This window comes from Solanum tuberosum, unplaced genomic scaffold (genome assembly GCF_000226075.1).
Source record: "Solanum tuberosum cultivar DM 1-3 516 R44 unplaced genomic scaffold, SolTub_3.0 scf00140, whole genome shotgun sequence".
Taxonomy (NCBI): domain Eukaryota; kingdom Viridiplantae; phylum Streptophyta; class Magnoliopsida; order Solanales; family Solanaceae; genus Solanum; species Solanum tuberosum.
This window is the reverse complement of record NW_006239064.1, coordinates 311,932-327,346: the sequence shown is the minus strand read 5'-3', so window position 1 is coordinate 327,346 and position 15,415 is coordinate 311,932. Positions and strand designations below refer to the sequence as shown.

At 33.2% G+C, this 15,415-nt stretch overlaps 1 protein-coding gene across 1 annotated transcript; it reads left to right on the top strand.

Moving 5' to 3' along the window:
• Positions 1-3,160: 3,160 nt before the first annotated feature.
• Positions 3,161-5,551, top strand: LOC102586291 (uncharacterized). Its single transcript, XM_006351974.2, has 3 exons — positions 3,161-3,978; positions 4,516-5,046; positions 5,428-5,551. The coding sequence occupies exons 1-3, from the start codon at positions 3,181-3,183 to the stop codon at positions 5,539-5,541; spliced, it is 1,443 nt and encodes a 480-aa protein (XP_006352036.1). The 5' UTR covers positions 3,161-3,180; the 3' UTR covers positions 5,542-5,551.
• The last annotated feature ends 9,864 nt before the right edge of the window (positions 5,552-15,415 follow it).

The window sequence follows — 15,415 nt, the reverse complement described above, 5'->3', positions numbered from 1 at the left end:
TATCCAACAAATTGGGGGTCATCAAATAGAGAGTTGAGAGCCATAGTAAGAACCTCTTCCGATATAATAAAAAGAGTAGGAGACAGAGGGTCCCCCTGCTTCCCTCCCATTGTCGAATGAAAAACCCATGAGATTGCCCATTGAGTAAAACTGAGTAATATTTGTTAGAAATTAGCCTCAAAATTATATCAACTAGAGTATTTGAAAATCCTATCTTCCTTAACACCTTCATCAAGAAAAAACAAGAAACTCTATCATAAGCTTTATATTTATTGCATTACTTTAAAATATGTTTCAGATGTCCATAAGACACCACTGCATCATCTACAACACAACTTGGGAAGGCAGAATCTCAAGAAATCCTATTTATACAAGAAATAAAAAATTTAGCTAGATTATGAGCTAACACATTCCATGTTCGGGGAATATATATGATCTTGATTTCTTCAAAAGACTTCATCAATCGTAGAAGTCCTTCCAAATGGTCTCTAATATTTCCCAAGATGTCATCAAATTCTTTTGCAACATTTGTATGACATTATTTGCATCTGACAATATGTGAACCTTTGACCAATCCTTTTGTAGTGCTCTTTCTACATCTTCTCGAATTGCTAGTGCTTTAGCAGTTATGACCTTCCCTACAAATTGAATAGGGGAACCAAAGGCATGAAACAAATGACCACAACTATCTATAGCCGCCATTCCAATGCTTTATTTTTCCTTCTCCCTTTGTAGACCTGCATTTGTGAAAACAACAACCTCATCTCGGGCCAAAGTAATAGTTACATCATAAATCTTGTTAGGTATAGGATCCACAATTGTCGAATTTTGTGCAACATTATCATATTCATGTAAATCAAATAAAGTCTTACTAACTATGTCATTAGGTTCATATGTACCACTATTGAAGCATAATGAATTTCTTGCTTTCCACGTTTGCCATAAAAGAGAGACACTCAATCTTAGTAGCTCAATGAATTATGGATATTGACCAGTGTTACAAAATAAGTCATTCCACCATATTGTAAAATTCATAACATTTTCTAAGCCACAGACCCTACAAACATCACAATTTTGATGCAATCTCTTAGAAATATTTGCACTAGCAGGACGGACATTAAGAATGCGTTTTCTAAGGAAATATTTGTATTTATTTTTATTTTATTTTAAGTGACCATATGGCTATAAGTAGTTCTTCTATATCTAGCTAGAATCTATTAGATGATATTCCCCTGACCCTGGATCAATACCGAACAGCTACCCCGATATAATTTCTGATCCTGACCCGATATCCAATATCCAATACCTGACACCCACTTTAATTTGAGATCTGACTTCAACCTTGGACCTGACTCCAACCCATGTCCCTACTCTGAATTGGGTGTATCGACTAAAGTCAGGGCAAGGGTTCCTATATGGGCTGGGGCTGAAAGTCGAATCTTAAATTGAGGTCGAGGTTAAGTCCCTAGTCGGGGTAAGAATCGGATCTCAAATCGAGGGTTGAATTTTGAGTTGGGGTCACATTCCAAGTTGGGATCCCACTGGGTCGAGTTTTGATTCATGGTCAGGTGTCTAGGCTATAGGCGCGAGCTTGATGGAGGGTAGAATATAGGTGGGCCTGAATGAAGGGTAGGGGTGGGCAAAGGTAGAGGTCGGGGGTTGTATAGGGGTAGGTGTTAAAAGAGAATTTTGGAAAATATTTTTCCTATTTTTTAGTAGAAAAGTTATTTTTTTAAGGAAAGCCTTTAAATCAATCAAATATAAAAATATAATTTCTAGAAAATATTTTCTTTCGTACCAAATACACTATTTGTTCTTAGAAGCGTACGTACTTATTATCTTCATCATCATGAATTGTATCTTGTCTTCATCACCCCACCTGCTAAGTGCTCTAGTTTGTTTTTGAGTTAAATGTTAATTAAAAGAGTTGGAGGAGTTATTAGGGGAATTAACTATTTGCTAATCTCACATCTGTAAAACTAACAACCACCAACCAGACCTGACAAGTTATATCTTGTACTTCAGCACTTTATTAATGAAATTGTTTTTATTTTTTTTATAACGGTGGTGTCTAGTTGTGCAAATATATCAAGTCAATACTACTAAAATAAATGAAACTAAAAGTATAACATAAGTTTTAAATTCAAAACAAAAAATTAACGTAGTATTCTTATATCAAATTTCAACATGGCGTGTACATATATCATTTAACAGAAAACAAAAACATAAATCTATAACCTTATTCAACATTGAATTTTTACTTAAATTTAAAAATTAAAATACTAACAAAAGTATGCTAATGAAAAAAATAATACAAAAAATTATATGAAATCACAAGAAATAAAAGTTAGAAAATTAGAAGGAAATGAAATATAAATAATATTGCTATATATCCATATTGCTCATACATATGTTGATATGATTCCTTTATTATATCGTGCCAAAGTATATAGTATTCTAGTATAATTAAACACGAATATTATTTAATAACGTTAAATAAATATCGATTATTATTTTATGCTACTAATAAAATATTTTAGTGTGTTTTCTATACCTACCACCTATCATCCAACTTTTCGACAAAACTCGAACCCTCTCACACATATTGTTTACCTAATGTCACAATAATCGAATAAGTCAAAATTCTTTTGGAATTGAACTCAATTTTCAATATTAGATTAACATCACCACATGCACACTTTGTATTCATTCCGGTAAAAACAAATATTTAAAGTTAGAAGAAAGGAAAGCGTTACTAGAGGCGGAGTTAAAATTTAAAAGTTTTTTGGATTGGATTACTAGTCCGTTTATGTTACTAAGTTTTATCTATAGGATTTAGACTAAAATTACTAGGTAAGGCCGAAGCCATTACATGTATTCTAACCAGGACCAGAGCTAGTGTGTGTACATTATGGATTCGGCCTCAAGGGTGTAGCTACATTGGCTCTAGAGTGGTCACTCGAACACCCTTATATTTTGCATTTAAAAAATAATATTGTATATATACATCATAAACAGCTTTTTAAAGACTATTTCCTAACTTTGGTTTGGGCGTAGATTGCGGGGTCTAAAAGGGTAGTAGTACTACTCTCAATCTTCAAAATCTCCTAACTTTTTATTCTTATACCATATAGTATAACCAAATAACAATAAAATCCCACACACCAAAAAAAAAAAAAGATGCAATTTTTTCAAGTAAATAGCAAAACCCCATCTTGGCATGGCATCAAAAATCTTATTTTAATATCTTGTTTTGCTTGCACAATTTATTTTCTATATCCATTCATTCTTGTTCCAAATTCCAATTTTCTTGATTATTCCTTTGTTTCATCACATGATCAACAATTTGATTTATCATCACCAATTACTCTTCAAAATGTTGTTTTTGGAATTGCATCTAATTCAAAATCATGGTCAAAGAGAAAAGAATATGTTAAACTTTGGTGGAAGCCAAATGAAATGAGGGGTTGTGTGTTTCTTGAAAAAAATTTGCCTAATAGTACAACTACTACAAATGATTCAATTTCTCCTCCTCCAATTTGTATTTCAAATGATATTTCAAGATTCCCATATACAAATAAAGGTGGGAGTCTATCAGCAATTAGAGTGGCACGTGTCGTGTCAGAGACAGTCGCGCTTAATCTTAATCATTCAGATGTGAAGTGGTTTGTTTTTGGAGATGATGACACTATTTTTTTCCAAGAAAATTTGGTCAAGACATTGTCTAAATATGACAATGGGCTTTGGTATTACATTGGGTCAAATTCAGAAAGTTTTATACAAAACAAGTTTTTCTCATTTGATATGGCTTTTGGTGGTGCTGGTTTTGCTATAAGTTATCCATTAGCTAAAATTTTGGCTAGAGTTTTTGATTCATGTATTGAGAGATATCCGCATCTTTATGGAAGTGATGGTAGAATTCATGCTTGTTTGACAGAACTTGGTGTTACATTAACACATGAGCCAGGCTTTCATCAGGTTCCATTGCTTTTTTCCTTCTTTTGTTTGGATTTTAGAGGTGAAAGGGAAGCGGTGGAGCAACCGTAAAGTTGTTTCCGTATAGCCTATAGGTTATAATTTTGAGATGTGACACCTTCTTGAAGTGTGATTCTTTCTGGAACCTGTGTGAATCTGAGATGCTTCGTGCATCTTGCAGCTTTCTTTTGAGTCTCAAAATTAATTTAATAGCATAGTCAATTAATCATTTACCGAATATAATAATAAAATCATAATTTTTTTTCTCAAATTAAAGTAACTGAACTTTTCCTAATATTATTATAACATCATTTAGTGATGCATCAAAAGTGTAGGTCATAAAATATGAATGACTAGTCAAGTTCAGTTACTTTAATGTAACAAAATTAGTTTTATGACTAGAACTCAATCAATTTAGTGCGGCTAGAAATTATATAAATGTCAGTGACTATACGTGAAATTAACCTTTTGATTTTTTGTGGCAAAGCATATTGACACCAATTATCTTGTTCTGTTTTATGTTGAAATTGATATGTCTAGATGGATTTTCTTGGAAATGCATTTGGATTATTGGCTGCACATCCAATTAGACCTTTGGTATCACTACATCACATGGAGAAAATTGATCCAATTTTCCCTAACATGACAAGAATGAAGTCCCTGGAGCAATTGTACCATGTTGCAAATTTTGATCCACAAAGGATTTTGCAGCAAACAGTATGTTACAATCGACGATTTTCGTGGACGGTGTCAGTGTCATGGGGCTATGTTGTACAAGTTTTCGTGCACAATGTACAATTGCCTGATGCGCAACGCGTGCAGGAGAGCTACTTGCCCTGGAAAAAGAATGCTTATGGTACACTTTATGAGTTTAATACAAGGAAATTTGAGGTTGATCCATGTAAAAGACAACTTGTTTATTTCTTGGATGAAGTGTCTATGGGGGTTGATGGAATCAAGACAATTTACAAGAAGAAAGCATATGAGAATTGCACATTTACAAAGAATTCACCAAGGAAATTAGATGAAATCAGAGTGTTTTCTCACAAGTTAGAGCTTGACAAAAAGCAGGTATTTTATTGTACTTTCATTTTTAGTCTGTTTGAAAAAAGAACACATCTTTAGACTTGGTAAATTTTTAACTCCACCATTCGCATTTTACCCCATTAAGGGGCAGAGCTAGAAAAGCGGAAGAGGGTTTATCCAAATCCCCTTCACTATAGAGTGACATTCTCTTATAGCAATAACACGACAAATTCAAGACCATAAGATTCAAAATGACATTTTTGATGTGTTAGACACACTTTTAGTTTAAAACTACGAGATCTGGTAGTCTTATGTATATTTTTTAACTTCCTGTCCAGTCAAAATAAGACACAACTTTTTGTGCCTATTATCATGACACTTATATTTTAATATTATTTTTAATATTTTGTTTAATGTGATATGCAGTTGGTAGCACCAAGAAGGCATTGTTGTGATATATTACCTTCTACATCTGATAAAGTGATGGAAATAGGGATAAGAGAATGCAAAGAAGATGAACTTATTTACATGCACAATTAGAGATAAAATTATTACTCCCTCCGTCCCATTTTATATGATGTACTTTGATTTGGCACAAACTTTAAGAAAAATGGAAAGACTTTTAAAACTTGTGGTCCAAAATGAATGATAGAAATTTGTGTGGTTGTAAATCATTTCATTAAGGGTAAAAAAGACATTTTATAGGCAAATTGTTACTTAAAATAGAAATGTGTCATTCTTTTTGGGACTGACTAAAAAGGAAAGTAAGTCATATAAATTGGGACAGAGGGAGTATTTTTCTTTGCTTGTGACATAATTTAGATAAAAAAAGATCCAGTCAGATAAATAAACAGGGATGTCATAATTTTTAGAATTGTTATTGTATTTGTATTAATTTTACTTGGTTTAGAGTTATACTTTACTAAAGCAATTTAGAGAGCTATTAGGACTTTTTTCTTGATTATCTTGATCTCAACTTTGAAGGAAAGTTAAAGATTTTTTAAATCATCGTAAATAATTTTTATATTATGTCTATAGTTTAATATGTTGTAGCACGTTATTATTTTATTATTTATACTATTTCTGTAATTTAATATGTTGTAGCACGTTATTTGCTTTATCATATCAGATTACTATAGTTAGTTCTACTTATTATGAATAATCACTTGTAATTATCTTTTTAATTCGAACCAATTTGTAAGTGATTTGTCCCTTTTGATTTCTTCCAATTTTGAGTGTCCCTTTCGACATTTTCCTTAAAAAGGCAGTCATTTTGGCTTTGGGGCTCTGGACTCCAAAAAAATGTATGTTCTATATAAAGTTGTGTCATATTCTATAAAAAAAATTACTTTCTTCTTTCATGATGTGAAATTTATCGATCTTTCTCATCATATGTCCTCATCGGCCCGTCCTCCGTAATCAGCGTCACGTTATGCATAAATTTGACTAGTATACAAACTTTATTATTTATATGTACTATGTGTTGATAGGAAGTGGGAATATATTTCTAGTAATCCCACCTAGGACTGGCCTACGTGTTGGGCCACCTAACATTGCTAATGTGTCCATAATCTATTAGCACTAATTAATTAAGTGCCAAAATTTTCTTGAAAATTGTAGTCAACTTTCACATCATGATATTCATTGACTCAAATATATCCACTTGTTTTCATGTCATTCAGTCCTCCACTAAAAGATGTTGAAAGTAAAATAATGAAAAGAACCGATCAGAATTGTGGTAGAGTATTAAGTATTTCTTTATTCTTAGTTAAAGATTTTGAGTTCGAGTAGGGTATGAAATCGTCTTTGTTAAAGAGCACTTGACCCCGCAATATTGAAATTTCTAGCGAGAATTTAAATTTAGGAAGACTTCAATATAGATACCGAATACTGAATGAGAAATAAATAGAAAATAATGAAAAGCTAGTTCCTAGTACTAATTAATTCAACAATATGTGGACACGTAAAGTTTTCAAGGCAAAAATAAAAGTTAAAATATGTCGTACTTTAATTTGTCTTGGGCGAAAATTGCGGGACTAAAAAGCTTATAAAGTTAAAATTTAGTATTTAAAGGTATTCATGTACTCATGAATTTCTTGAGGAAATAAAGGGACTAAATCCCACGTATTTGATTAAAAAAATAAAAATAAAATGTACTCATGAACTTAAATGGTTTTGTAGGGAGTGAATCAAAAGTGTGGCCTTCCTTTGTCTCTGATAAAATTAGCTTACGAAAATATAATTTGTGTTATTAAGATGGATCAATGATGGCTCATTTGTACTTTTATTCTTATTTGTGCTAGTTTTTATTTAAATTCAATTTTAGGATTAAGAATTAAAGATCAACGTATTTGAAGGGCAAATTGTACAATTACTTCTCATATGATTCATTCATTTATTAGCTCAATTCATTTTGACCTGTGAAGTCTATCCATCATAACTCATGTGTTGATATGTAGTTCAAATTGATCCATGAAAACCTTGTCAAAATATTTTTAAAAATCACATATTTTGTTTGATATTTTAGATGTAATTATAATAAAGAAAATTTTGTTTTATTACGTATTTAAACTAATTATAAAAAACAAATTAAAACATAATAAGGACTAGACGAGTCCAATTATAGCTTGTGTTGATCCAACTTATTTTAATCCAAATACTCCCTCCGCGCCATTTTATATGTCATTCATTTCTATAAATAGTTGATACATAATACTTGTCATTTCATAAAATCAATGCATAAATTAGCATATTGTTCCTTTTTTACCCTTGTGAGTTATTAGCATTGAAAACATATATTTGACCAACTTAGAAAACTTAAGTAAATGATTCATGTTCATTAGTTAAATTAATTAATCAAAATAAATTAATTCATATTCATTGATTGAAAACTTGAGTTCCAAAAAAATTAAATAAGGGTAAAAGGGTAAAGTTACATTATTTCTTAATGCAATTGCAAAGTAAAAATGTGACATATAAAATGGAACGGAGGGAGTAACTTTTAGACGGATTATTGACTCACTTATTTATTAATGTTAATCAATGGTGTTTTGTGTTTGCAGTTCCCAATTATTTACACTAGACTAGATAAGTCAATTTGGGCCAATTGGGCCGAGAAAACAAACTGATCGAATTAGCATGGGCTATTCATTTGGGGAAGTTACGTATGTACGTACCCTGCTCGATATTAAATTAAGATATTTATACATATATAAACATAAAGGAAACTTACATAAATCTCATTAAGTTAGGAGCTAATTACTTAGATACATTCTACTTTGCAATATTACATATTTACCAGATTTTGGTGCATGCAGATACGTTCAAATACATGTATCTCGAATACAAGGGGTCAAAATTAGGTGTAGTTTGTTCTAGATACATTGTATCCAAGTGGATTTGCATGTATCTGAAATACATAACAAATCTTGCTCGCCTCCCTCGCCTCTCTCCCATCTCGCTTGCCACTTTCCATGTATCTAGTATACTAGATACATGCGAATCACATCATGTATCTGGTGTGATTCGCATGTATCTGAGATACATACGAATCTCACTCGCCTCCCTCCCTAATCTCCCTCGCCTATCTCCCTATTTTTGCGTATATTGTAGCAAAAATACATGTATCTCTAAGTATATTTTCTTCAATATATATGGTAGGAAATTCTCAATTAGTGGTAAAATACGTAAAATTTTGAAAGTATAGGTAATAATAATATATAGATACATTAAAAACTAGCTCGAATACATAATATGTAGCTTGGATACATTAAAAACTAGCTCGGATACATAATATGGAGCTCGGATACATTAATATGCAGCTCGGATACATTAATATGCAGCTTGGATACATTAAATAAATAAGGGATTTTGGAGATTTTTAAAAGTAGTAGGAGATAATGGAAATAAGTGAAACAAAATGTGTGTATTTCTGTAATTTGTCCTAATATATGTGATGGTCAAGCATATCTAATTATGTAGTTTTTCCAAATATATATTATATAGTAAAAATACTCCTTATAGATATTGTGTATATAACATGTACATATGAGAATTGCACATTTCTCAAGAACACAGTTGATACAAATTGTATTTATTGAGCGAACAAATACAATTGACACACAAATTAGATTCATTGTGCGAACGAGTACAACATATACATGTATCTCAAACCCAATGTATTACTAGATATGCCTGATAATATGCAACACTATAGTGTCTTAAGAGAACTTATTTTCTTAATTGGTATGAAAATTTAATCCATTAATTCTAAAGGCAAATGATTTATGATCTCCTTCTCTTCGTTTTTATCTCTGATTAGTTTATCAAAATTTTAACCATATATTACTTCCTTCGTTCCATATTAGTTGTTTACTGTACTAAAATTTATTGTTTTAAGTTACTTGTTAATTTATAAAATCAAGACAGAGTTAATAATAATTTCCCAAGTAATTCTTTTTAAAAGTGCAAACAAGTTTATAAAGTTTTAAAAATAAATAAATAAATTCTTAAAGAGTAAATTAGTAAAATTATTCTTTTAATTAATAATTTCTAATGGTTCGTGGAAAAGAAAAAATGAATAACTAATTTGAAACGGAGGGAGGGTAACTTATGGTGTAGTCAAAATGATAGTTACTTTATGAATAATTCATGATATAATTGGAAAGAGCACTTTGTGAAACAATAATATTTATATGAAGATATTTAGGACCCGTTTGGCTGTAGATTTCTCAAATAAAATTTGGAAGAAAATTTGGCAAATACTGGTTGTCCATATAATTTGTCATTATTTGGTAAATATTTTTGGCAAATAACCCAAATTCCCAAATACTAGTATTTGGGCCAAATCTCATATTTGAGATCTTTTAAAAATTTAAATTCTACACAAACAAAAATTTAAATTGTTGTTTGCGTTATATTACATAATTTTTTACGTAAACACCAAAGTAGTGATGAAATATTTAGTGAATGTGAAAGTGATAATTTGATTATTGATGAAAATGATGAACAATCAGCTCAAGGTAACAAAGTCATGTGAAATTTATCGATCTTTCTCATCATATGTCCTCATCGGCCCGTCCTCCATAATGAGCGTCACGTTATGCATAATTTGACTAGTATACGAACCTTATTATTTATGCAAATGTACTATGTGTTGATAGGAAGTGGGAATATATTTCTAGTAATCCCACCTAGGACCGGCCTTCGTGTTAGGCCACCTAACATTGCTAATGTGGTCCATAATCTTTTAGCACTAATTAATTAAGTGCCAAAATTTTCTTGAAAATTGTAGTCAACTTTCACATCATGATATTCATTGACTCAAATATATCCAATTGTTTTCATGTCATTCAGTCCTCCATTAAAAAATGTTGAAAGTAAAATAATGAAAAGAACCGATCATAATTGTGGTAGAGTATTAAGTACTTCTTCATTCTTAATTAGAGGTTTTGAGTTCAAGTCGCGTATGAAATTGTCTTTGTTAAAGAGCGCTTGACCCCATAATATTGGACTTTCTAGCGAGAATTTAAATTTAGGAAAACTTCAATATAAATATCGAATACTAATGAGAAATTAATAGAAAATAATGAAAAGCTAGTTCCTAGTACTAATTGATTCAACAATATGTGGACACGTAAAGTTTTCAAGGCAAAAATAAAAGTTAAAATATGTCCTACTTTAATTTGTCTTGGGCCAAAAATTGTGGGTCTAAAAGGCTTATAAAGTTAAAATTTAGTATTTAAAGGTATTCATGTACTCATGAACTTAAATGGTTTTGTAGGGAGTGAATCAAAAGTGTGGCCTTCCTTTGTTCTCGATAAAATTAGCTTACGAAAATATAATTTGTGTTATTAAGATGGATCAATGATGGTTCATTTGTACTTTTATTCTTATTTGTGCTAGTTTTTATTTAAATTCAATTTTAGGAGTAAGAATTAATGACCAACGTATTTGTAAGGAAAATTGTACAATTACTTCTCATATGATTCACTCATTTATTAACTCAATTCATTTTGACCAGTGGAATTTCTCCATCATAACTCATATGTTGATATACAGAGTTAGTTAATTAACAGTAAAGTTTCACAGATTTAGTTAGTTAACAAAATTTGTTAGTTAGTTAGATTTCCGTTTATGCTTTGATTAGGAACTTTCTAGATTCTCTCAAGTTGTATAAATGTGACACATTGTATGCAGTTTACATTTGATTTGCATCATTCAAAAATGAGAAAAGTCTATCTTCTCAATTGATCCTCTCTAACCGATTGAATACAGTATGTTCTAGAATCCACCATTAATGGTGGATCTTCACGCTCAACATTGAGTTTTGTCATGATATCAGAGCAAGGAATCGATCATCCCTGATTTTCTCATCTCTTGCTGAAGAATCGCTACTCTTCTCCAGTTGTTTCAGGTTACTCCGATCGCATCAATTTTTCCCCCTCTCTTGTTGTTGTTCGTCACCTTTTTCACTGTTCGCTTCTTCAAAAAAATTTCTCCAATTTGCTGCAATGGTGGAAGTCACTGATTTAGGGATTACTAAAACGATTGAAGTAGGTAGTGTTTTGTATCTACATCCATCTGATAGTCCAGGTGCTTCTCTCGTACCAGTTCCTTTCGATGGGATTGGATATCGATCCTAGAGAAGGGGTATACTTAGATCATTATCTGTAAAAAATAAGCTAGGGTTCATAAATGGCGAATCTAAGAAACCACCTTCTAATGATCCAGAGTATAGGCAATGGGAACGATGTGATGACATGGTTACATCTTGGATCCTTAACTCCCTAAGCAGAGATATTGTTGACAGTGTCGAATACGTAGACAATGCTTTGGAACTATGGAATGATTTGGAAGATCGTTATGATCAGACTAATGGTGCCAAGTTATATCAGATTCAAAAGGAAATCAATGATCTCGTTCAAGGCGTTTTGGATATCACAACTTACTACACTAGGATGAAGAAACTTTGGGAGGAATTGAGCAGTTTATGCATAAAGAGTCACTGCAAATGTGCATGTACTTGTGGAGCAAAGGATCTTATGCACAAAATCGAACATGATAAGAGGTTAATTCAATTTCTTATGGGATTAAACGAAGTTTACACAATAATTAGAGGAAACATATATACTAATGATGAATCCTCTTCCATCAATGGCACAAGTTTTCGCCCTATTGATTCAGGAAGAGAAACAACGAGAGTTTAAGCCAAATAATCAATTGTTTGCTAAATCCAGTTCTCTTCATGCTAGTACTTCAGGAACATCGTCAGGAGGCATTTTTGCTGCTAATACTCCAAGCACTTAAGGAAGTAAGGATTTCAAACCCAATTACTCTTCTTCTTCTTCTCACAGAGGCAGGCCTTTCTGTGATCACGGTAAGAGACCAGGTCACATCTGTAACGTCATGCAATTTGAAATAACTATGAAGAGGCTTAGAATTGGAAATAGTCATTTTGGAAAGAATTTAAAAATCTGGAAATTTGGTTAAGTATGGGAAAAAGTGAGTTTTTGGCCAACTTTGAACAGTCATAACTCCTAGCTCAGGACGAGTTAGGTGTATTTCCAGTTATGTTTGCGAAGCTCGTGGAATGATCTTTCCAATGCCACCGAGTTTTCTCGATTCTGAGTTCGTATAAGTGAGTTTTACCCTTTGGAAGTTGGGATGTTGGCAGGGCAGTTAGCCCAAATTTGTAAGGGTATTTTGGTCTTTTCCCTAGCCATTTTCTTTTGGTTATATTGAGATTTTAGACTGATTTTAAATCAGTTTTTCCCTTTTTAAAAAGTGAGAGTTAGGGCTTTTTGAGAGAAGAGAGAAAGAAGAGGAGAAAGAGAAGAAGAAACAAGGATTCGTCAAGATCGTCGTGGTTTTCGTCGGGGGTGATCCCTATTAAGGTATGTGAGATCATAGTGTTGGGTTGGTTCTTTCCCCCACACGCCAAACTCGTTTTAATTTCGAGAAAATATTGTTTGTGTTGTTGAAGTTGTGGTTTTGGTTGTTGAAGTTTCTTGTTGATTTGGGACATGTTTCCGGTTGTGTTTGTGAGTTGAAATCTATTGTATATTGAGGGGTTTCATGATTCTAAGTGTTTGGGGCTGGAACCATTGAAGTTAAGGAGGTTTAGAGTTGGAAAAATGAGGGAGAAAATTTGAGTTTCGGGAGAAAGGAGTGGCGCGTCGCGCCTGCCAGCGCGCCCCAAAAGGGATTTTGAAGTCCAGCCTTTGGGGCGGTGCGCCTAGCAGTGCGCCCCAACTGCCCCTCTGAACTTTGTGGTTTGGCACCCCGCGCCTTTCAGAGCCCAAGAACGCCAACCTTTCCCATTCATTCCACTTTTTCATGCATGTTCCTTGATATTGTACCTATGTTTCATAGTTGTTTCCAATACTCCAAAGTACGTCTAAAGGCCAAGAACTCACCCATAACATGTGATCAAACACCTTGAATCCATAAGTCCAATTCAAGGAGAGTTAGTTTCCAAGTCAAGTGAAGTTAAGAGTCAAGCTTAGAAGTTAAGAAGCAAGTCATAGCAAGTTTTCAAAGTTGTTCAAGAGTCTTTATTGAACGTTTTAACTTTATTTTAAGGCTCAAGTTTCAAGTCAAGTAAAGAGTTTAGAGTTTCAAGCTAAGTAAAGAGTCTCAAGTTTCAAGTTAAGTCAAGAGTATAAAGTTGAGTTCATTTCTCAAAAGTTATTAGGGAACTATGTATTCCCAAAAAAGTTTCTAAATGTTTTACATTTGAGTAAGAAAGGAGCTATGATTCCAAAAGAGCTTTTGGGCTAGTTTTCAATAAAAAGGAACATCAATTCCAAGTGAGCCTTTGGGCTAGATTTTGAGTAATTATCTCAAACTAAAGAAAGATGTGTTTAAAACACTTATGAGCTAAAGCATTGTGGGAGTAGTATTGAGCACCGAATTGGGGACGCGAGTTCATATTTACTCAACTCTCCATAAGAACCATGTAGCCAAACATGGGAATTAACTGGTCATTCTTTTTAGATGATCACGTAAGATTAAGCTAGTGGATCCACTAAGTTAAGTAAGGTCCTATATCACGGCAAGGTATAAGATGGTCCTTGGGCAACGTGAGGTAAAACGTTGTATCATCACTAGGGCTCATAGTGGTGGTTGTCGGTTAAAAAATCTCCCACTAAAGTTATATTACTTTCATATAAATTAAGTTGAGTTTGTTATCGTTTTATCCTTAACGAACTAAGTTGTTTACACTGTTTTTCAAGCTATTTATATATTGCATGTGTCTTATTGCTTTATATATTGAGTTCGGTTATTCATGAGTCGAATAGAGCTAAGGTAAGTATTCTCTTGTACTCCTTTCAAGCTTAAGTTGTGGTTTAGCTTTCCAGCTCGCATACTCGTACATTCCATGTACTGATGCCAGTTGGCCTGCATCTTATTATGATGTAGACGCAGGTACCCAAGATCAGCATCCAGTATGCCATTGATCCAGCTAAGCACTCCTGCGTCAGTGGTGAGCCTCCTTGCTTTTCGGAGGACTTGGTTATTTTATCCTCTTAGTTTTGTTTTATTAGGATGTTGCAAGGTCTGTCCCAACATCCATCTCAGTATTTTAGAGGATTCATAGACAGTCAATTAGTTAGTATTGAGTCTCTCATCTATGTATATATGTAAATATTCTATTTTGAGACACGAGTTGCCTTTTTGGCCAAATTTTATCAGTTAAGTTGTTTTATGACCCTTTTATTGCATGGAATTATTCTGTTAAGTTAGGTTTCCGCTGAGTTAAGAAAGCCAGGCCAAGGGTTCGCTTGGGGCCAGTAATGGTCTTCGAGTACCGGTCCCGCCCAGGGTGTAGGCTCGGGGTGTGACAAAGTTGGTATCAGAGCACAGAGTTCAAGAGTCCTAGGGAGTCTATGAAGACGTGTCTATAGACACTTAATTGGGAGGCTAAGACACTTAGGAAGATTTCTCATTTCTTTAACACTCATCTCGTGCGTTAGAGTTGATCTCTAAAAAGTTTCTTTCTAATCCGTGCTTACGCGTGTTTTCAGATAATCATGCCTCCGCGAAGAGTTGGCAGAGGGCGTCTTCCTAGACGTTATGTTGATGAGCAAGAGTTACCTTATGCCCCTGGAGTGCAACCACAAGGGGAAGTTTCTAATGTCGAGTTCAGAAAGGCAATTAGAATTCTGAGTCAAGCTGTAACAAATCAGATGGGTCAGCAAAGGGGAGCTCGACATGAATGAGCTGACACTTCAAGGATTCGTGAGTTCTTGGGGATGAATCCTCCAAATTTCATGGGTTTGAGTACTACCGAGGATCCAGAGAACTTCATTGAGGAGTTAAAGAATATTTTTGATGTGATGCATGTGGCAGATATTGAGCGGGTTGAACTAGCTGCGTATCAATTGAAGGATGTTGCTAGAACTTGGTTTGA

Bases quoted from the DNA above. Each gene is read 5' to 3' on its own strand.
- LOC102586291 (XM_006351974.2), top strand. From the start codon at position 3,181: ATGCAATTTTTTCAAGTAAATAGCAAAACCCCATCTTGGCATGGCATC. The intron at 3,979-4,515 runs GTTCCATTGCTT...TGATATGTCTAG, and splicing joins ATGAGCCAGGCTTTCATCAG to ATGGATTTTCTTGGAAATGC. The intron at 5,047-5,427 runs GTATTTTATTGT...TGTGATATGCAG, and splicing joins TAGAGCTTGACAAAAAGCAG to TTGGTAGCACCAAGAAGGCA.